Source organism: Mustela erminea, chromosome 16, assembly GCF_009829155.1.
Source record: "Mustela erminea isolate mMusErm1 chromosome 16, mMusErm1.Pri, whole genome shotgun sequence".
Classification (NCBI taxonomy): domain Eukaryota; kingdom Metazoa; phylum Chordata; class Mammalia; order Carnivora; family Mustelidae; genus Mustela; species Mustela erminea.
The window spans coordinates 19,332,370-19,357,277 of NC_045629.1; the positions used below are offsets into that span (position 1 = coordinate 19,332,370).

Here is a 24,908-nt window from a genome sequence, read left to right on the forward strand (position 1 = left end):
AGGAAATCGAAATTACAGCCTACTAATACATTTATTAGGTACATTATTTTAAGAGACCCAAATAGTATGAATGGTAAATGATTATGACAAGGTGGGATAGTACCAATTAATTATGAAAACAAAGGACAAGGAAAGTGACCTCAATGTCAGAAAAAGCTTATGAAATAATAGACTTCTTGGTCAAGGTAATAGATGTGGACTGGAAAATGAAATGTTTATGAGAGACTGTGCTAGCCAGTTTCATGAAAGGGCACAGAATCCACTGTGGTTAGTTTAAGCAAAGGGGATTAAAAAAAATAAGTTGTTAAATGATTTTTAGAATCATCAGGAAAGAAACTCTAGCTTGAGATAACCTGGATGACTTCAAGAGTCATGATGCAGGTTACAAGGAGGGCTCCTCCGTTTTCTAAGATGAGGAAGCAGTACATTCAGGAAAGAGTCAAGACGGGGAGGCTGCCTCAGATAAGCCACATACCTCCACAATGGCGCAAGATGGCAGGGACAATAGAAACCACAGAAAAATGACCTCTATCTTATTTTTCATATTCTAAGTCTCACACCAAGGCACCAAAAGGGTAGAACTTAAAATACTCTGATCCCTAGCTATAAGTGAGTCTAGGAAATGCAGATGTTATCTTTTTGGCCTCACCAGTGCAGGAAGGCTCTAGAAGGAGGTTGGAATGGATGGAGAGTGCCTATCCATGACATGCACTAAAGAAATCATTATAAGAGAAACTTAGGAAACATCTACAGTTACACCAGAGAACTGGATCAAGATGGTGGAGTAGGAAAAGCTAATCTTTTCCCATGGAAACACAAAAACTACAAGTACATATAAAACAATCCCTCTCTGAGAATGACCTGAGGCCTGGAAGAACATATTTTACACAACTAAAGGTATAAAGGAAAATTAACATTGAGATGGGTAGGAGGGGTAGAGATGCAGACAAGTTGGAACCCATACTCCTGACTTAGCAGTTTGTAAATGGGAGGAATATCACAACTGTAGAGGCCCTCACTAAAGAATGGGGGGAGAGGGTGAGGGTGGGTCTGAGCTTCACATTAGGCTTCCTAGCCTGGAGGACCAGCATTGGGAAGATGAGCCCCCATAATGTCTAGCTTTGGAAACCAAGGAGCTTTATTTCCAGGAGAGGCAAAGGAGAGTAGGAAATCAGGATTTTTCTCTAAAAGGTCATATGCAAAATCTCATTCCAGGGCCAAGCACAGGGGTGGCAGTTTGAAAATTTCATGCTTTACATGTAAAGGGGATTCATTTTCCATGTCCTGGAGGGGCAGAGATCTGTTGGGACTTTCTTCAGGGATGAATGTGCTGGTGGATACCATTTTTTCCCCACTCCCCTCTACTTAGCTGTCCTGGGATGGTAGGTACTAACACTCTCCATCTACCATAGTGGCACCACTCACTCCACCCATTTTCAGTGGGACTCACCCTGCCCAACCTGCCTCGTTAGTGATCTCCTAGGAGGCTCTCTGCTGTGCCGCACCCAGCAGGCAGCCTTTGTCACTACTGGCACCCCTCCTACATAGCCCCCATCATGGGGACCAGTCCCTATACACTAGAGCACCTGCAACAATTCTGATCATATATTGCAGCCTCATAGCCAGAGGCTTGACCCACCCACCAATGCACCTGTAGCTGTGGCAGCCTAGCCTCATAGCCAGCTGCACTGAGGGCCAACCATACATGCCAGTGCACCTGCAACCATTGTAACCAGGCGTCACTGACAGCCATGCTGGAGGACAGCTCTACACACCAGCAAATTTGTACCAACTATAGCCCAGCAATAACAGGAGAGTACATGCATCCCAGACAGGGGACATCTTTGAAGTACTTGGCTTAAGTGACTTGGGGGGTTTGCACAACTGGGCCTTATGGGACATCTTCTACCTAGAGCCACTCCTTCATGACTGGGAGCTATAGTTGGATATACTTAAAACATAACCAAAAACAGAATTTGGCAAAATGGGGAGATAGAGGAATGTGTTTCAAACAAAAGAACAAGACCAAAATGGAGTAAAACAATCTACCAGAGAAAGAGTTCAAAGTAACTGTTATAAAGATGTTTACCAAACTCAGGAGAAGAATCAAATACAAAGAAAATCTCAACAAAGAGATAGAAGGCAAAAAACAACCAAAAAAAAAAAAAACAAACAAGAACTGAAGAAAACAGTAACTGAAATGAAAAATATGATATATAAAAACAGTAACTGAAATGAAAAATATGAAAAATATGAAATGAAAGGGAATCAACAGCAGATTAGATGATGTAGAATGGATCAGCTATTTGAAAGACAGAGTAGGGGAAGTCATCCAACTGACACAGCAAAAAGAAAAAATAATTAAAAATGATAATTTAAGGGACCTATGGGACAACAGCAAGTATAATAATGTTTGTATTATAAGGATCCCAAAAGAAGAGAGAGAAAGAGGGATAGAAAATCTAATTGAAGAGACAATAGCTGAAAACTTCACTACCATGGCAAAGAAAGTAGACATACAAATCTAGGAAGTACAGGCAGTCCCACATGAAATGAGCTCAAAGAGACCCACACCAAGACATATTATCATCAAAATGTCTAATATTAAAGAATTATAGAGGCGTCTTGGTGGCTCAATGGGTTAAAGCCTCTGCCTTTGTCTCAGGTCATGATCCCAGGGTCCTGAGATTGAGCTCCACATTGGGCTCTCTACTCAGCAGGGAGCCTGCTTCCTCCTCTCTCTCTGCCTGCCTCTCTGCCTACTTGGAATCTTGTTCTGTCAAATAAATAAATAAAATCTTAAAAAAAAAGAATTATAAAAGCAGCAAAAGAAAAACAACTAGTTATATAGAAGGAAAACCCCACAAGATTATAAGCTGATTTTTCAGCAGAAACTTTGGAGACGAGTAGGAACTGACACAATATATTCAAAGTGCTGAAAGGAAAAAACTTAAAACTGAGAGACTGCTATACCCAACAAGATTATCACTCAGAATTGAAGGAGAGATAGTTTCCCAGACAAGCAAAAATTGAAGGAATTGATCACCATTAAAACCAGCCTTATAAGCAATGTTAGAGGAACTTCTCTAAATAGAAACAAACAAACAAACAAAAAACAATCCTAGAAATAAGAAAATTATGAAAGGAAAAATTTCCCTAGAAAATGTAAATAGTAAAGGTAGTAGATCACTTATAAAACCAGTATGGGAGTGCCTGGGTGGCTCCATCAGTTAAGCATCTAACTCTTGAGTATAGCTCAGGTCATGTTTTCAGGATCATGAGATCAAGTCCTACACTGGATTTTGTGCTGGGTACAGAACCTGTTTAAGATTCTCTCTCCTCTTCTCCCTCTGACCACCCCTGCTCTTAACTTTCTTTCTTTCTCAAAAAGAAAGAAAGAAAAAAAGCTAGTATGAAGGTTAAAAGACAAAATTAGTAAAACCAGTTATATCTAAAATAATCAGTTAAGAGATACGCAGAAAGGTATAAAATGTGATGTTATATACATAAAATGTGGAAGCGGAATAAAAATTTTGTGCTTTTAGAATGTGTTCGAATTTAAGTGACCATCAGCTTCAAATAGACTACTAGAGACTAAGGATGTTATATAAGAATCTCATGGTAACCACAAGCCAAAAAACTGTAACAGGTACACAAAAAGTAAACAGAAAAGAATCCAAGCATAACGTTAAAGAGAGTCATCAAATTACAAGGAAAGAGAAGAAGAATAAAAAGAGAGAAACAGAGAAGAACAACAGAAACAACTAGAAAGAAAGCAACAAAATGGCAGTAAGTACACATCTATCAATAATTTACATTTAAATGTACTAAATAGTCCAATCAAAGACATATAGTAATTGTGAACTACTATATAGTATACATATAGTATAGTGAATATATACTATACTATATATAGTGTATATAGTATAGTGAATGGATAAATAAGACTCATTTCTGGTCTTTCTACAAGAGACTCACATCAGACCTATAGAAACATAGAGAATGAAAGTGAAAGGGTGGAAAAGCAATACTTATATCAGACAAAATAAACTTAAAAACAAAGCCTGTAACAAGTGCCAAACAAGGGCATTACATAATGATAAAAGGATTAATTCAACAAGAGGAGATAACACTTCCAAATATCTATATACCCAACATAGGGACATGAAGATACATAAAGCAAGCAGTAACAGAAATAGAAGGAGAAAGTGACAGTAATACATTATAGCAGTGAACTTTAATGCTCTATGTACATCAGTGGATAGATCATCCTGACAGAAAATCAATAAGCAAAATTGGTTTTACATGACACATTAGGCTGGATGGGTATATGAATACACACACACACACGCATGCATACATACACACACAGAGAACATCCTATCCAAAAACAACGAAATACACATTATTCTCAAGTGCACATAGAACACTCTCCAGGATAGTTCACATTAGGCCACAAAACAGGTCTCAGTGAACTTAAGAAGATTAAAGTCATATCAAACATCTTTTCTGATCACAACAGTGTAAAATAGAAATCATTTACAAGAGGAATACTGGAAAAAACCCACAAAAATGTGGAGGCTAACCAACATGCTACTAAATAACTAATGGGTCAGTAAAGGAATCACAGAGAAAACAGAATATACAGACAAATGAAAATAGAAACACAGTGTTCCAAAATCTATGGGATACAACAAAAGCAAATCTATGACAGAAATTTATAGTGATACAGGTTTACTTCAAGACATAAGAATAATCTCAAATAAATAATCCAAATTTACACCTAAAAGAACTAAAAAAAAAAAGAAGAAACAAAGCTCAAAGTTAGTAGAGTAGAAATAAATGAAACAGAGACTGAAAAAATAGAAAAAAAATCAATGAAACTAAGAGCTAGTTTTTTGATAAGATAAACAAAATAGATAAATCTTTACCCTGACATATAAAAAAAGGAAAGAGGGACCAAATAAATAAAACTGAAAATGAAAGAGGAATCAAAAAGGGTCATAAGAGGTTACTAGAATAATTAATCACCAACAAATGGGACAATCTAGAATTAATATATAAAAACATACAATTCCTAAAAATATACAATGATCCAAGACTGGAGCAGGAAGAAAAAGGAAATGTTAATAAATGGATTACTAGTAATGAAATTGAATCATTAATTAAAAACCTTTCCAACAAACAAAAGTCTAAGACCGGACAGCATCTACCAGATGAATTTTACCAAATTTTAAAGAAAAGTTAAAACCTAGTCTCAAACTATTCCACAAATTTGAAGAGGAAGGGATGGTTCCAAACTCATTCTATGAGGCTGGCTTTACCCTGATACCAAAATCAGACAAATACGGGACAAAAGAGGAAGTTATAGGCCAATAGCCCTGATAAGCACAGATGAAAAAATTCTCAACAAAATATTAGCAAGCCAGACTCAACAATTCATTAAGAGGATCATACACCATGTTCAGGTGGGATTTATTTCAAGGATGAAAGGATGCTTCAGTATCCACAAATCAATTAACATGATACACCACATTAATAAAATGAATAAAAATCATTGTTCTCTCAATAGATGCAGAAAACCCATTTGATAAAATAAAAATGATGATTAAAAAAAAAACATCAGCAAAGTGGGTACAGGGGCAACATACCTCAACACAATAAAATTCATACATGACAAACCCAGAGCTAACATCATATTTAATGGTTAAAAACTAAAAGCTTTACATCTAAGGTCAGGAACAAGACAAGGATGCCCACTCTCACCACTTTTATTTAATATAAGAGTGGAAATTCTAGCTACAACAATCTAACAAATAAAAGGAAGAAAACTCATTCAAATTGGAAAAGAAGAAGAAAAACAGTCAGTATATTTGTAGATTCCATAATACTATGTTTAGAAAACCCTAAAATCTTCAAGAAATGATTAGAAAAAATGAATTCAGTAAAGTTGTAGTATAAAAAATCTACATAAATATGGCATTTCTATACATTACTAATGAACAATTAGAAAGATAAATTAAGAAATGATCCCATTTACAACTGTATCAAAAAGAGTAAAATACCTAGGAATAAGTTTAATCAAGGAAGTAAAAGACCTGCATACTGGAAACTACAAAGACACTAATGAAAGATGTTGAAAACAATACAAATAAGTGGAAAGATAATCCATGCTCATGGATTGGAAAAATTAACTCAGGTAAAATGTCCATTCCTTTCAAGGCAATGTACACATTCAATGGAATCCCTATCAATATTCAAAGGACTTTTTTTTTGTAGACCTAGAACAAATAATTTAAAAATTTGTATGGAACCAAGAGGAAGCAAGATGGTGGATTAGTAAAAGACTGAAATATCGTCAGGTCCCAGGAGTTCAGCTAGATAGTTATCAAGCTATTCTGAACACCTGCAAACTCAACAGGAGATAGAAGAGAACAAAAGCAGAAATTCTAGGAACAGAAAATTGACCACTTTCCAGAAGGCAGAATGTGCAGAGAAGTGAATCCAAAGAGATGGGAAGATAGACTGTGGGCAGGAGGTGCTGGCTCATGGCAGGTGAGAGAGCAGCTTAGCACAAAATTGGAACTTTTAGAAGTCTGCTCCACTGAGGGACATCGCTCCAGAAGCTAAGCAGGAGATGGCGCCCTCATGGGGACAGTGCAGTTTCAGGACCAATGGAGTCACAGAAAGACCGAGGGGAGGGAGGGGTAAGAGGAGCTAGAGTGTTGCAGAGCTCTCAGATATCTGAGCAGGGAAGGCGACTACAGAGACAGGAGCTGAGGGATGTGCTCTCAGCTCGGGGTTACCTTAAACCATGATCCAAGTTAAGAGTGACTGCTCTTAGAGCAGGGACCTCACAAGTGGCAGATCCGGAGAGACCTCCTCCTTCCTCCTTTGGGAGGAGTGGTGTGGGAACATGCTGCAGGGATCTGCCAGGTTTGGAGACTCCAAATGGGGCCATGAGCCAGAGATAGAAACACTTGGTCACAGGCCAGGTGAGCACAGACCCCAGCCAGAGACCAGGGAGATTGGAGGAATTGGCTGCTTTTCTCTGAGGGAACACTGAGGAGTGGGGGCCCTGAACTCTTGACTCCTCCAAGACTGGAGATTTGGAGGCCACCATCCTCATTTTTGTCCTCCAAAGCTGTACAGAAAGCATTTCATGGAACAAAAGCTACAGAGAGTCTGACCAGATAACTTAGCCTGGCCCCTGGCAAGGGCAGTGCAATTCCACCTTGGGCAAAGACATTTGAGAATCACTGCAAGAGGCCCTTCCCCGAGAAGATCAGCAAGAACATCCAGCCAAGAAAAAGTTCACTGATTGATGAGAACTGTAGAAGTCCAGAGCTAGGGGAAAACAACACATAGACTTCATGGCTTTTTCCCATGATCTTTTAGTCTTTCAAAGTTAACTTTTTAAAATTTTATTCTTTTCTTATTCTATTTTTTGACTTTTCCTCTTTCTTATTTATCTTATGAATATCTTGTTAAAAATATTTTAAAATTTTCATTCTTATAGTCCTATTCATTCCCTTCATTGTATTTAACCTTGTTTTTTTGTATACATATAGGTTTTCTTCTTTAGAAATTTAGGATACAATTTCTTCTAATAGATCAAACTATACCCTAAATCTCACTCATGGTTTTGTTCTAGTCTCCAGCCTGATCACATTCTTTCCTCTTTTTTTCTTCCCCCCAACCAACTTCTTATCTTATCAATTCCCTTTTTAGGATCTTTCTTAATTTTCATCTTTACAGTCAGATTCCATCCCTTCATCATGTTTACCCTTATTTTTGTATACATATAAGTTTTTCCTTCTTTAAAATTTTGGGAGGGGGGCACCTGCATGGCTCAGTGGGTTAAGCCTCTGCCTTCAGTTCAGGTCATGGTCTCAGGGTCCTGGGATCGAGCCCTGCATTGGGCTCTCTTCTCAGCAGGGAGCCTGCTTCCCTTCCTCTCTCTCTCTGCCTACTTGTGATCTCTGTCTGTCAAATAAATAAATAAAATCTTAAAAAGAATTTTTGGGAGGGAGCTCCTTCTAAGAGACCAGAGTACACCCCAAATCAAGTGGGTGGCTCTGTTCTATTCAGGAGTCTAATACACACACACACACACACACACACACACACACACACATTTTTCTATCCCCCCCCGTTCTTCTCCCCCTGGTTTTGGGTCTCTTCTGATTTGGTTAGCATATATTTTTCTGGGATCTTTGCTACCCTTTTAGTATTTTGTTCTCTCATTCATCTATTCTTACTTGGATAAAATGACAAGGTGGAAAAACTCACCACAAAAAAAAGAACAAGAGGCAGTACCAACGGCCTAGGGACATAATCAATATTGACATTAGTAATATGTCAGAACTAGAGTATAGAATGATGATTATCAAGGTGCTAGTTGGGCTTGAAATAAAGCATGGAAGATTCTAGAGAATCCCTTTCTGGAGAAATAAAAGAACTAAAATCTAACCAAGTTGAAATAAAAAAGCTATTAATGAGGTGTAAAAAAAAATGGAGGCTCTTACTGCTAAGATAAATGAGGCAGAAGAGAGAATTAGTGATATAGAAGGCCAAATGAAAAAGAATAAAGAAGCTGAGCAAAAGGGAGACAAACAATGACTGGACCATGAGGGGACAATTCAAGAGATAAGTGATACCATAACACGAAACAATGTTAGAATAATTGGGATCCCAGAAGAAGAAAAAAGGGGAGGGCAGAAGGTATATTAGAGCAAATTATAGTAGAGAATTTACCTAATATGGCAATGGGAACAAGCATCAAAATCCAGGAGGCATGGAGAACTCCCCTCAAAATTAATAAAAATAGGTCCACACCTCATCGTCTAATAGTAAAATTATATGTCTTAGTGACAAAGAGAAAATCCTGAAAGCAGCTTGGGGCAAGAGGTCTGTAACATACAATGGTAGAAATATTAGTTTGGCAGCAGATCTATCCACAGAGACCTGGCAGGCCAGAAAGGACTGGCATGATAAAGTCAGAGCAGCCAAGAATACTATATCTAGCTAGGCTGTCATTGAAAATAGAAGGAGTGATAAAAATCTTCCAGGACAAACAAAAACTGAAAGAATTTGTAAACACCAAACCAGTCTACAGGAAATATTGAAAGAGTCCTCTAAGGAAAGAGAGAGCCTAAAAGTAACAGACCAGAAAGGAACAGAAACAATATACATTAACAGTCACCTTACAGATCATACAATGGCACTAAATTCATATCTTTCAATAGTTACCCTTAATGTAAATGGGCTAAATGCCCCAATCAAAAGAAATAGGGTATCAGAATGTATAAAAAAACAAGACCCATTGATATGTCATCTACAAGAAACTCATTTTAGATCCAAAGACATCTCCAGATTTAAAGTAAGGGGGCGGAAAACAACTTACCATGGTAACGGACCTCAAAATAAAGCTGGGGTGGCAATCCTTATATCAGATAAATTAGATTGTAAGTCAAAGACTACAATAAGAGATGAGGAAGGAACCTATATCATACTTAAAGTGTCTCTCCAACAAGAAGATCTAACAGGTTTAAATATCTATGCTTCTAACATGGGAACAGCCAACTATATAAGCCAGTTAAAAACAAAAAAAACCACACATCAACAATAATACAATAATAGGAGGGGACTTTAAGACCCCCTTACTGAAATGGACAGATCATCTAAGCAAAAGAGTAACAAGAAGAGAAAGGCTTTAAATGACACACTGGACTGGATGAGCATCACAGATGTATTCAGTACACTCCATCCCAAAGCAACTGAATATATATTCTTCTCTAGGGCACATGGAACATTCTCCAGAACAGATCACATCCTGGGTCACAAATCAGGTCTCAAATGGTACCAAAAGATTGAGATAATTCCCTGCACATTTAAAAAAAAACACTATTTATTTATTTAAATAAACATATAATGTATTTTTATCCCCAGGGGTACAGGTCTGTGAATCGCCAGGTTTACACACTTCACAGCACTCACCATAGCACATACCCTCCCCAATGTCCATAACCCCACCCCCTTCTCCCAACACCCCTCCCTCCAGCAACCCTCAGTTTGTTTTGTGAGATTAAGAGTCACTTATGGTTTGTCTCCCTCCCAATCCCATTTTGTTTCATTTATTCTTCTCCTACCCCCTTAACCCCCCCCCATTTTGCATCTCCACTTCCTCATATCAGGGAGATCATATGATAGTTGTCTTTCTCCGATTGACTTATTTCACTAAGCATGATATCCTCTAGTTCCATCCACGTCATCGCAAATGGCAAGATTTCATTTCTTTTGATGGCTGCATAGTATTCCATTGTGTATATATACCACATCTTCTTTATCCATTCATCTGTTGATGGACATCTAGGTTCTTCCCTGCATATTTGCAGACCACAATGCTCTGAAACTAGAACTCAATCACAAAAGGAGAGTTGAAAAGAACTGAAATACATGGAGGCTAAAGAGCATCCTACTAAAGAATGAATGGGTCAACCAGGAAATTAAAGAAGAATTGAAAAAACTCATGGAAACAAATAAAAATGAAAACACAACTGTTCAAAACCTTTGGGATACAGCAAAGGCAGTCCTGAGAGGAAAATATATAGCCATATAAGCCTTCCTCAAGAAACAAGAAAGGTCTCAAGTACACAACCTAACCCTATATCTAAAGAAAGAACAGCAAAGAAAAGCTAAACCCAGTAGGAGAAGAGAAATAATAACGATCAGAGCAGAAATCAATGAAATAGAAACAAACATACAAACAAAAAATAGAACAAATAAACGAAACTTGGAGCTGATTCTTTGAAAGAATTAATAAGATTGATAAACCACTGCCCAGACTTACCAAAAAGAGAAAGGACTCCCATTAATAAAGTCATGAGTGCAAGATGAGAGATCACAACCAACACCAAAGAAATACAAACAATTATAAGGACATATTGGGAGCAACTATACATGAGCAAATTTGACAATCTGGAAGAAATGGATGCATTCCTAGAGACATATAAACTACCAAAACTGAACCAGGAAGAGATAGAAAACCTGAACAGACCCATAACCAGTAAGGAGATTGAAATAGTCATCAAAAATCTCCAAACAAGAGTCCAGGGCCAGATGGCTTCCCAGGGGAATTTTACCAAACATTTGAAGAAGAATTAATACCTATTCTCCTGAAACTGTTCCAAAAAATAGAAATGGGAGGAAAACCTCCAAATTTATTTTATGGGGTTAGCATTACCTTGATCCCAAAGTCAGAAAAAGACCCCATCAAAAGGAGAATTACAGATCAATATCCTTGATGAACACAGATGCAAAAATTCTCCCCATAATACTAGCCAATATGATCCAACAGTACATTAAAAAGATTATTCACCACAACCAAGTGGGATTTATTCCTGCGCTGCAAGGTTGGTTCAACATCCACAAATCAATTAATGTGATACAATGCTTTAACAAAAGAAAGAACAAGAACCATGTGATACTCTCAATAGATGCTGAAAAAGCATGTGACAAAGTACAGCATCCTTTCTTGATCAAAACTCTTCACAGTGCAGGGATGGAAGGTATGTACCTCAATATCATCAAAGCCATCTATGAAAAACCCACAGAATATCATTCTCAATGGGGGAAAACCTGAGAGCTTTTCTCCTAAGGTCAGGAACATGGTAGGGCTGTTCACTATCACCACTGCTATTCAACATAGTCCTAGCCTCAGCAATCAGACAACAAAAAGAAATTAAAGGCATCCAAACTGGCAAAGAAGAAGTCAAACTCTTATTCTTTGAAAATTATATGATACTTTATGTGGAAAACCCAAAGACTCCACTCCAAAACTTCTAGAATTCATACAGGAATTCAGTAAAGTGTCAGGATATAAAATCAATGCACAGAAATCCATTGAATTTCTATACACCAACAATAAGACAGAAGAAAGAGAAATTAAGGAGTTGATTCCATTTACAGTTGAACCCCAAACCATAAGATACCTAGGAATAAACCTAACCAAAGAGGCAAAGAATCTGTACTCAGGAAACTATAAAATACTCATGAAAGAAATTGAGGAAGATACAAAGAAATAGAAAAACATTCCATGGTCATGGATTGCAAGAACAAATATTGTGAAAATGTCTATTCTACTCATAGCAACCTCCACATTTAATGTAATCCCTATCAAAATACCATCAACTGGGGTGCCAGAGTGGCTCAGTCATTAAGTGTCTGCCTTCAGCTCAGGGCATGATCCCTGGGTCTTGGGTTCAAGCCCCACATTGGGCTCCCTGGTCAGTAGCTCGCCTGTTTCTCCCTCTCTCACTTCCCCCTGCTTGTGTTCCCTCTTTCACTGTGTCTCTCTCTGTCAAGTAAATATATAAAATCTTTAAAAAACCTATTAGGTTTTTCATAAATGGAACAAATAATCTTAAAATTTATATAGAACTAGAAAAGAACCTTAATAACCAGAGGAATGTTGAAAAGAAAGCCAAAGTTGGTGACATCACAATTCTAGACTTGATGTTCTATTACAAAGCTGTAATCATCAAGACAGTGTGGTACTGGCACAAAAACAGACACATAAATCAATGGAACAGAATAGAGAGCCCAGAAATAGACCCTCAACTCTATGGTCAACTGGAAAGAATGTCCAATGGAAAACCGACAGTCTCTTCAACAATTGGGTTGGTAAAATTGGGCAGCCACATGCAGAAGAATGAAACTGGACCATTTCCTTACACTACACACAAAAATAGACTCAAAATGGATGAAAGACCTCAATGTGAGACAGGAATCCATCAAAATCCTTGAGAAGAACACAGGCAGCAACCTCTTTGACCTCAGCCACAGCAAATTCTTCCTAGAAACATTGGCAAAGGCAAGGGAAGCAAGGGAAAAAATGAACTATAGGGACTTCAACAAGATCAAACTTTTGCACAGCAGTCAACAAAACCAATAGACAACTGACAGAATGGGAGAAGATATTTGCAAATGACATATCAGATAAAGGGCTAGTATCCCAGATCTATAAAGAAGTTATCAAACTTAACACCCAAAGAACAAAGAATCCAATCAAGAAATGGGCAGAAGACATGAACAGACATTTCTGCAAAGAAGACATCCAGATGGCCAACACACACATGAATAAGTGCTTAACATCACTTGACTTCAGGGTAATACAAATCAAAACCACAGCAAGATACCACCTCACACCAGTCAGAATGGCTACAATTAATAAGTCAGGAAATGGTGGATGTTGGCAAGGATGTGGAGAAAGGGGAACCCTCCTATACTCTTGGTGGGAATGCAAGCTGGTGTAGCCACTCTGGAAAACAGCATGGAGATTCCTCAAAAAGTTGAAAAGAGAGCTCTGCTATGACCCAGCAATTGCACTACTGGGTATTTACCCTAAAGATACAGATGTAGTGATCGGAAGGGTCAGGTGCACCCAAATGTTTTAGCAGCAATGTCCACAATAGCCAACCTATGGAAAGAATCTAGATGTCTCTTAACAGATGAATGGATAAAGAAGAGGTGATGTGATTGATTATATATATATATATATATATATATTGCAGCCACCAAAAAACCCCCAAAATATTGCCATTTGCAATGACATGGATGGAACTAGAGGATATTATGCTGAGTGAAATAAGTCAATCAGAGAAGTACAATTATCATATGATCTCTCTGATATGAGGAATTTGAGAGGCAGGGCAGGGGATTGTTGGGGGTAGGGAAGGAAAAATGAAACAAGATGCAATTGGGAGGGAGACAAACCATAAAAGACTCTCAATCTCATGAAACAAATTGAGAGTTGCTTGGGGGAAGGTAGGGATGGTGTGGCTGGGTTATGGACATTGGGAGCATATGCACTATGGTGAGCGCTATGAAAAGTGTAAGTCTTATGATTCACAGACCTATACCCCAAATAATACATTATACGTTAATTAAAAAAAATTGTATAGAACCATAAAAGACCCTGCATAGCTAAAAGAATCTTGAGAATGAAGAACAAAGCTGGAAGTATTTTGCTCCCTGATTTCAAGCTATACCACATAACTATGGTAATCAAAACAGTATGGTACTGGCACAAAAATAGATATATAGATTAAATGAACTGAATGGAGAGTTCAGAAAAAAACCATGCTTATATGATCAATTAATCTTTGACAGAGGAGGCCAAAATGTATAATGGGGGGAAGATAGTTTCTCCAATAAATCCTGTTGGGAAAACTGGACAACAAAACATGCAAAAGAATGAAATTGGACCACTGTTTTACACCATATATAAATATAAACTCAGAATGGATTAAGGGGTGCAGCACTGGTGGGATAGTGGTGAGAACAACTGTCTTCCAAAAGAGATTAATAAAGACTTAAATGTAAGACTGGTAACCACAAGACTCCTAAAAAAAAAAAAAAAAAAAAAAAAAAACCATAGAAAGTACGGTCTTTTGACATTAGTCTCAGAAATATTTTTTGGATTTGTCTCTGTAGGCAAGGGTAAAAAAAGCAAATGTTAGCAAATGGGACTACAGCAAGCTAAAATTCTTTTGCACAGTGAAGGAAGCCATAAACAAAATGAAAAGGCAACCTACTGAATGAGAGAAGATACTTGTAGATATATCTGATAAGGGGTTAATCTCCAAATATCTACAAAGAACTCATACAACTCAATACAAAAAAAATCTGATTGAAAAATGGGCAGAGAACCTGAATAGACATTTTTTTTGGAAGAAGAAATACAGATGGAAAACAGGCACATGAAAAGATACTCAACATCACTCATCATCAGGGAAATGGAAATCAAAACCACAATGAGATATGACTTTATACCACTCAAAATGGCTATTCTCAAAAAGATAGGAAATAACAAGTGTTGGCCAGAATGTATACAAAAAAATAGAAACCTTGTGCCCTGCTGGTGGGAATGCAAATCAGTATAGCCAATGTGGAAAATGGTATAGAAGTCCTCAAAAAAAATTTAAGGATTTGAATAACCAAATAATAACCATATTATGCAACAATTCTGATTCTGGGAATTTATCTGAAGAAAATGAAAACAGTAATTTGAAAAGATGTATATGCCCTTATTTTCCCAGCAGCATTATTTACAATATGTAAGATGCAGAAGTAATCTAAGTGTCCATTGATTGAAGAATGGATAAAGATGTGGTATATATATATTTATTCAATGGACTATTACTCAACCATAAACAAGAATGAAAATCTTGCCCTTTGTGAGAACATGGAAGGAACTGGAGAGTATTATGCTAAATGAAATAAGTTAGAGAAAAACAAATACTGTAGGATTTCACTTCCATTTGGAATCTGGAAAACAAAACACATGAACAAACAAACAAAGCCGAAATAGATTTGTAATTGCAATCTGGTGCTTGACAGAGGAGTGGGGAGTGAGGGTTGGGAGGGAAATGGGTGAAAGAGGTGAAGAGGTTTAAAAGGTACCAACTTCCAGTTATAAAACAAGTCACAGGGCTGTCATGTACAGCATAGGGAATATAGCCAAAGTGCTGTAACAAATCTTGTATGGTGACAAGATGGTGGCTAGACTTATGGTGATCATTTTGTAATGCATATAAATGTTGAATCACTATGTTTTACACATGAAACTAACATAACGTTATACATCCACTACACTACCAGCCCCCCCAAAAGAGTTTACTAACATGGTGGCATTTGAAAGGAAGCATAAAAACAAAAAAAAATCCAACAAAACCAGATAATTCAGTAATTCAGTTCTTCCCAAATTTCAGCATTCATTGTCAGCTCTCCCCAGATACCAAAGGAACTACTACAGAAAGATTTAAAAGACAACAGTTGGGAAAAGAAGTACCAATATCTTAAAGCTACATACTTTATTTTGAAGCTTCCATTTTGAAACTGTGATAGTAATGCTCTTGTGGTATTACTTGTAGGAGTCAGCAAATAAGAAGGGATTTGCCTGGAAGTAGTCAGTTTTTATGAGCAGGTACAGGTAGGATTACTGTAGACAGAGTAATGATAGAAGGTCTTAAAAACCATCATCAAGTATTAAACCACTCTCATATTTCTGTTAGACCAAAATTGTTTATTATATATTATCATTTTATTTGGTTTATTAATAATTTTAAAAATAATTTATACATTTATATTCACAAAGGAGATTTTCAGATAATTTTCTTGCTCATGTTCTCACTTGGTTTTTGCAATCAAGGTTCTATTTAGCTCCATAAAATGTTTTGGGAAATATTCACTCTTTTCCTGAGTTCTAAAAGAGTTCATATTAGTGTAAAATGATCTTTCGGGAGCCTGGGTGGTTCAGTTGGTTAAGCATCTGACTTTGGCTCAGGTCATATCTCAGGGTCCTGGGATTGAGCCCCACGTTGTGCTTAGTGGGAAGTCTGCTTCTCCCTCTCCCTCTGCCTCTTCCTTTCTTCTTCCCTTTGCTTAGGGTCCCTCCATCTCTCTCTTGAATAAATAAATAAAATATTTAAAAATAAAAAAAAATATCATCAAGAATTGAGGCCTGGGACTCCTGGGTGGCTCAGTTGGTTAAGCAGCTGCCTTTGGCTCAGGTCATGATCCCAGCGTCCTGGGATCGAGTCCCACATCGGGCTCTTTGCTTGGCAGGGAGCCTGCTTCTCCCTCTGCCTCTGCCTGCCACTCTGTCTGCCTGTGCTCACTCTCGCTCCTCTCTCTCTGACAAATAAATAAATAAAATCTTTAAAAAAAAAAAAAAAAGAATTGAGGCCTAAACTAATTCCAATTGTGTTAATGTCTAAAATGATAGTTCGAGTTTTCTGGCAATATGATGGAATTGTACCATCTCTCAGTGATAAAATCTCTTGCTATAAACCTCACTGAATGCTCAATGAAGTGATTTAAATACACATCAGAATTCTCAAAAATGTTCCCAAGGGAACAAACATGAAGAGAGAGTTGGAATGAGAATAGCTGAAGCAAAAGTTGTAGCCATTCTTGGGGTGTTTGCTGGCTCAGTTTTGTTTCAGTGGCTGCATGTGATGGAGGTAGGGTATCAGGATTTGGGTCTTCAATATATAGGAAGGGGGAATAAGACCCAGGCATATATGTGAGACCCTCAAAGAGTGCTACCATAAATGAAAGCTGCAAAAAAAAAAAAAAAAAAAAATCTGCCTCTATGGGAAGATATGAAGTTCTGCTGGGAGGAAAATGTCTCCATGGAGAATTCATAGTCATACTCCTGACATCACATGTAAATTCAAACTACCTGCATGGTATGAAGTGGCCCAATTTCAAAAATAGTACCTGGAGGGGTGCCTGAGTGACTCAGTCAGTTAAGCAGCCAACTCTTGATTTTGGCTCAGGTCATGATCTCAAGGTTGTGAGATTGAGCCCCTGCATTGGGCTCTCTACAGTGTGTGGAGCCTGCTTAAGATTCTTTCTCTCTAGGGTGCCTGGTTGGCTCAGTGGGTTAAAACCTCTGCCTTCAGCTCGGGTCAGGATCCCAGGGTCCTGGGATCAAGCCCCACATCAGGCTCTCTGTTCAGCAGGGAGCCTGCTTACCCCCCTCTCTCTCTGCCTGCCTCTCTGCCTACTTGTGATCTCTGTCAAATAAATAAAAATAAATCTTAAAAAAAAAAAGAAAAAAGATTCTTTCTCTCTCCCTCTGTCTCTCCTGGCTCACACACTCTCTCTTTCTAAAAACAAACAAAAATAAAACTCCAAACCACCTCCCCCCAAAAATAGCACCGGGAAAGCTTCCTCTCCTCTCTTACCATACATTCCCACCCTCCCTGTTGTCTATGTTTAATAATTTTGAATAAAACACTGCCCATCTTATTATTATTTTGATACCTAAACTACCTTTTTGCAAGCATACATTAACTTTTTAACAAAGCGGAGTGACCATTTGTTGCAAGCTGATCCCTAAAATGTCAGATATAATGGCTTGAAAAAGGGTTGTTGGAGTCAGGCAGACTTGGCTTCTCACTGTGGATCAGTTTGTGTGTAATCTGAAGCAAGTTTCCTAATTTCTTGGAATTTTAGTTTACCATTTATATAGGGATAATAACAGCATCTACCAATGAAAGAATAATCTTGCATACTTATCTCATGCTTGACACATAGTGAATCCTTAATAAATATTAGGCATAATAAATATAAACTATAACAATTATATAATAAATATATAAACAACATCAGTGAGAAAACTCCATTTGATCTAAATTTCTAAAACTCCAGAATTCTTTACCCTTTACTTTCTTTATAAAAAGCACAACTAAGCATAATAATTAACTCATTGAATTACCCAATTTTAAAATTTCTCTACCAACTTCCATGGAAGATTTCAGGTGACTAATACATCTTTGTACACTAACTTGGTTTTAAAGATAATAGGGTAAGTCAACAGATTTTCCTTTTATGTTTCTTCAGAATCCCAAATAATTCCTTGGGAGTTAGATAAGGACTCATTAAATCATTCAGGACTTTCTGAGACAATTTACAACACCTCACATTTTATCAGGTGTTCAATATATTTGTTTTGATTTTAAATTGGATTAATATATGTTGGAATCAATATATGATGGGCACCTTAAGAGTCCAGTTTGACTACCCGGTTGATGTTTAATCCCATTTATGCATCATTCTTAGCAGATGTTAGCCAATTCTTTTTTTTTTTTTTTTTTTAAAGATTTTATTTATTTATTTATTTGAGAGAGAGAGAGAGTGAGAGAGAGCATGAGCGAGGAGAAGGTCAGAGGGAGAAGCAGACTCCCCATGCAGCTGGGAGCCCGATGTGGGACTCGATCCCGGGACTCTGGGATCATGACCTGAGCCGAAGGCAGTCGTCCAACCAACTGAGCCACCCAGGCGTCCCTAGCCAATTCTTGTCTTATAAGTTAGTGTATTCTTGTTATGGGTTCCATACCTCTGAAAATTTGATGTGAATTAATTCTCCCCTTGAGCTTACTTGGAGGATAGACTCAGCACTTCCTCACATTCCCAAATAGCATATCCCATTCCACAAAGCGTTAGTAAGTGAAAGAGAGTGTACTGAATATTACCAGTACTGGTCATGGAATACTGAAGAGAATTTCCATACTTCACAGGAAAACTTAATTAAAATTCTCATTAAACATCTTTGACTTCCAAGAATTCCCTTTCTAGATATTCCAGCAGTGTCACTTCTCCCTGTTCTTCCTCTCCTTGTCCCAAATTTTGTCTCTGAAATTCTCTATATGTTTTATAGCAATTCAGTTCAGGTTTAAAGCAAAAGCCTTTCAGCTAGAAGAACTCATTCTCTTAATTAGCAGGCGAGTGACCATCAATTGCTCTTTCACAGTTATTGGCTGCAAACAAACAGTACATAGTAGCTCCCCTTTCATTTCAGGTGACTTATTGAAACATTTGCCAAATCAAAACAGGTTCCCCCCCCTTTTTTTGATAGGGTGAGGGAGTGTTGGTAGGAGAAGGGCATCTGTAGGGAGAGGCATTTGTGATTACACTGCTAAAAAATGGTTTTCTCTACACTATACCTAATTTATAATATTAGATAATAGAGTGTTCTAAAAAAAGAAGAGTTATATTTCATTAAATGCCCAACATGCTCTTAATTGGTAATAAGATTTACTTTTTTGAAGTGTACAATTGGATGAATTTTAATATATTCACAATCATCACTACAATCTAATTCCAACAACATTATCATCCCAAAGAGAAACCCCTTCTTCAATAGCATCCCCCCCACCCCTCCCTAGCCCTGAGCAACCACTGATCTACTATCTGTCCCTATGGATTTGCCTATTCTGGACATTTCATATAAATGGAATCTACAATATTATTTTATGACTTGCTTATTTCACTTAGGATAATGTTTCATCTATGTTGCATCTATGTTGTATCAGTATGTATTCTTTTTATGGCTAAATACTATTCCATTATTTGGATATACCATGCTTATCTATTCCTTGGTTGACAGACATTTGAACAATTTCCAGTTTTTGACTATTATAAATAATGCTGCTATGAACATTTGTGTACATGCATTGCATGGACAAATGTTTTCATTTCTCTTAGATATATATGTAGGAGTAGAATTGCTAGGTCATATGGTAACTCTATGTTTAACTTTTTGAGTGACCATTAGACAGTTTTCCAAAATGACCACATCATTTTACATGCCCACCAGCAAGTATGAGAGTTCCAGCTTCTCCACACCTTTACCAACACTTGTTATTGTCTGTCTTTTTTATTATAGCCATCTTAGTGGGTGTGATGTGGTATCTTGAAGTGCATTTCCTTCATGGCTAATGATGTCGAGCATTTTTTTTTTTCCAATGTGCTTAGTACCATTTGTAAATCTTTAAAGAAGTGTCTGTTTGAATCATTTGCCCATTTTAAATTTTTTTTTATTGTTAAGTTGTAAGAGTTATTTTAATATTCTAAACAAAAGCCTCTTATTAGACATGTCATTTGCAAATTCTTCCATTCTGTAGGTTGTTTTTAGGCAACACTTGAGTTATTTAAGGATTAAAATTTAAACATGGATATCATCCAAACTCTTCGCCTCTCTCCTGGATTTGTTCCAGTTTGGAAGAAGCAGTGCTCATGATGTTCTCCAAAAAGAGTACATAGAAGAAGGAAACAAATAAATAAAAAGCATAACAACAACCCACAGTGCCTAGCAGAGAGTATGTACTTAATTAACTATGGCAAATTAATGAATATAATTAGTATATTTATTCTTGGTTCCCACTACTACTTTGACTTGTTGACTCCCTGTTGGATCCACTTTTGAGCAATGATATTCATTTCATGGCCTGAAGACCCCTAGGGGGAGCTAGGAAGTATGTTCTAGGCTGTTTTGTCTACTCCACATTATATGCACTGAAGTGTAACACTGTTATGTTGGAATCCACGGATTTTTCATGATAAAAAAGAGTTTCATGTTCTACTCTTTGAGTTTGAGACTCATTTAAGAGAAAGAAATAGCTGTTTTTGTCAGTTCAATGTTGACTCTATAGTGTTTTCTTTTCTTTTTTTTTTTTAAGATTTTATTTATTTATTTGATAGACAGAGATTACAAGTAGTCAGAGAGTCAGTGAGAGAGAGAGGAGGAAGCAGGCAGAGAGCCCGACGTGGGGCTCGATCCCAGGACCCTGGGATCATGACCTGAGCCGAAGGCAGAGGCTTTAACCCACTGCACCACCCAGGCGCCCTAGACTCTATAGTGTTTTCAATGGTCCTGGGCATTCCTGAGCATTTCTATGTCATTTATACTATGGTTGTTTATTTGGAGCCTCACTTAGAGACTACCATTATTTCTGGGCCCTTGATCTCAGAGTGGCTCCCTCAGTGAGGTTCACTGTCCCCTGAACCAAGCCAGTAGCTGTGGGGAGATGATGCTGTGGGGGAGGAAGGCCACATCTGCTTACCTGTCAGATCATCTGCATCCCCTGGGGATACCTTGTGGGGAGAGATGATTCCAGCCAGGCTGCCTGCATTTCCACATTACTTACAACAGTCTACCAAGGTCATTTTCCAACTGACATTTGACATAATCCCCTTGTACATCTTGAGTACAGACTCACAGGAAGAATCTGAATGATTCAGAAATCCAAAGGATCAAAGGAATTCTAGTGAGGACTGCAGATGAAACTAAGAAAACAATGAAGGTCTATGTATGAAGGAAACAAGCCAGGTAAAGGAAAAAGAACAATGGAAAGCAAGACACTTATTTGTAACTGGATATAGACAAGAGTCTAACTTTCTACAGGCAGAGCTGGCTGGCCTGCTAGTGTTACTAAGCTTAGCTATCCATTCAGTGCTCTCACTTAGATGACTGTGGGCATCATTTGTGTGACATACACATGGATACAGATATCTACCAACTAATGAAATAGGACACACAGTTATGAGCATGCAAAATGGTTGCATCAGAAAGGGGGGGGAAGAATTTTAAAAAAAATTAATAGTCTTAGGGAGTTAATGTGAACCAGCTTTTTGTCTCAGTCCAGGCTGAAGAAAAAAAAAAATTTTTTTTAGATTTATTTATTTATTTTAGAGAGAGAGGGTGGGAGGCACAGAGGGAGAGGGAGAGGCAATCTTAGGCAGATGTCCTGCTGAATGTGGAGCCTGATGCAGGGCTTGATCTCATGACCCTCAAATCATGACCTGAAGTGAAATCAAGTCAGATGCTTAACCAACTGAGCCACCCAGGTGCCCTGAAGAAAAAATTTTAAAATATAAATAGCCATCATTAACAGCACTTTATAGTATCTATATGATGCTTTTCTTCTCTCACAAATGCGAACCCTTTTAAGTTTACCTTAAGGCTTATCATCACAACATTCTCCTGAAGGAAAGAAGTACTTTAACAGTGGACCTGAGGCTCAGAGATCAATTGACTGTTCTGCAGTTTGGGGGAGAAGGGATAGATCACTGACATTTAGATCTATGTTTGGAACTAGGACTGAATTAGGCATTAAACATATGTAAATTCCTTTAATTCCCATAAGAATGCTATGAGATAGGTGTTATTGTTATAAATTGATGGGTAAAAAAAAAAAATCACCCAAATCACTGAGCTAATAATGGTAGAATCAAACCATATCTGTTATATTCTAGAGACATATTCTTATTTGTGAATTCTAACTGATTAAGGGAGGTTGCCCGGAGAGGATGTATGGAGGGAGTCTAAACCCATGCCCTGTCTGATGTGGGTAGGATGGGAGGAGTGGTGTCTAATGCATCATAGGATGAGTGATTTGGGAATAGGCCTCATTTCTAAGGGACTAACAGAAGACCTTCTATTACACAATGGTTTATCTTTGGAGGGAGCTAAGGAAGGACTCTGAAAGGGGAGCTCCTTACAACTGCCTTTTGATAATATTTTTTGTACCCTCCCTTCTATTGCCAAGTATGATACTAGTGAAGGAAACCAGAATATGTCACCCCCAAATATGCCTCTTTGATGTGAAAATTATTTTGAGCTGAAGGCAATTAAGCAGCAACGAATGCAGGAAAACCTCTGTCTACCTTCTCCTTTTCTGCCTAAAGAGAGGATATAAATTCTTTTACTGGAGACAGTAAAAACTTTTTGTTAGGTATACATTTTAGCAGAGGTACAAAAACATACTAATTGGGTAGCCTCTGACAGTATTTCAGAACTGGCTAAATATTAAATTATCCTAGACACAGCACCCCAGGAATCTGCAAACAAACCTGCCTCCATTAGTTGCCTCCCATATATTTATTTTAGTTATTTTATCCTCAAACTACTTTCCTTTGTCCTGTCATTTCTCTACAATTTGCTTGAAGATGCTATACAAACCAGAGTTCTAAGTTGCCACTCTGAGTTACTTTTCACAAGGTTTCTCCCATGTGACACATGTAAACTCTTTTTCTCTTGCCCATCTGTCTTTTTGAGAGCTTCAGCTGAAAAACCAAGGTGGGTAGAGATCAAGTTTTGCCCCCTGTATACTAGCTATGGCTAATTTTCTCCCTTCTCTCCACCCTCCCCTCTCTAGTACCTAGCTGCTTCTTTATTTTGAAAAGAGTTTCTAAAAATGACATCCTCTCAAAAAAAAAAAAAATGACATACTCTCTTCACTTGAAAGGTATTAATGATGGATGCAATGTAGCAGAAATATACTTGCCATGTAAGTGGTCAGTCAATGCATGAGACCTTAGATAGGTAGATTCTAGACAAGGATTTAGTACTTTTGATTGTCATAGCCAGATGAAAGCAGGATCAGAATTACTCTCACTTTCTTAATGAAAGGATGAAAACATTTAACCAGATTAATACCTCAAACCATAGTTCTGTTTTAGTTTCTGAATGTCGAATATTCCTCAGTTTTCTGCTTTTACATCTGTGTTTAAATTTTCAATTTTCAAGATTGGGTTGACAGATGTAAATCTTTGATATTTCCATATTAAAAATTCCTTTCATTTTCTTTTACAAATTATAGCTACAATGTACATATCTGTGGTTTTCTCTTGTTAAGTTTTCACAGGAAAACATCAGTCTTATATTGGAGTCCTAATGGGCTCATCATTTTTGAGAGTGAAAGCTGTGGAAACCTCTGGATCCAAATTCCAGTTAGTTTCCAACTTACCACACCATTTCACTTTCCAGTTACGATTGGCATCAACTCCACGGCAGCGAAACCTTGAGTTCCTTGACCTTGTTTTTCTCCAAAATCGATCCTAAGTGTAATTAAGAAAATAGGTGTAAAAAATATTCAAAAGTTATTCACATGCATTTTAATAGCACAACTAGTGAATGAATCACAGCACTGCAGAGAGAGTTCCTCCAGGAACAGACAAATCTAAGGAGTACAAAGAGGAATGGATAAGGAACAGAGACCCAGAGATCCCAGAGACCCCAGGGTCATGCTCTAATTTCTGTCACACACTTAACTCTCTCAGCTTCTCTTGGCCTTATTTCTTCTTGGGCAAAGTTGAGTAAGTTGGGTTAGACTAGTGACTTGTCACAATTTCTTTGGAAGGAGAAATCTTGACTTAATACGGAATCTCATGCAAAGCCAAACATATAAACCAAAGTTTGCTGCTATGATGGGACAGAGAGTGGGGGTCTCTTTTGCAGTTCTAGAATCACTAGGCTGTCTGCCCACCAGGTTTCCTTTCTGTTCTATGGCTGTTTTCTATTTATTTAGTCTCTCTTTTCAATTGGATAGGCAAAGTGACTTACACTGGTCCAGCTAAAATGGTATCCATCAACGTTAAACACAGGCATGATATAGAAATACAGATGACTCAACATTTTTCTCATGGTTGGGTCACTCCTATATGTTAGAAGAGCCTAAAAGACAAAGGTGACATTTTTCTTACAAATGGATCCCAAATAAAGGTTTAGAAAAAATACATGAAAACCCTTTCCATCCATGGGAAATACCAAATAC

General features: G+C 37.6%; 1 protein-coding gene across 1 annotated transcript in view; it reads right to left on the bottom strand.

Annotated features, from left to right (window-relative positions):
* CPA6 (carboxypeptidase A6) overlaps positions 1-24,908 on the bottom strand; it is a 357,356-nt gene that overhangs the window by 29,260 nt on the left and 303,188 nt on the right. Inside the window, exons 7-8 of the mRNA XM_032315817.1 lie at positions 24,698-24,808; positions 24,102-24,192 (exon numbers count right to left, since the gene is read on the bottom strand). Of these exons, the coding sequence (XP_032171708.1) occupies positions 24,102-24,192; positions 24,698-24,808 (202 nt within the window). The remainder of the gene's footprint in view (positions 1-24,101; positions 24,193-24,697; positions 24,809-24,908) is intronic.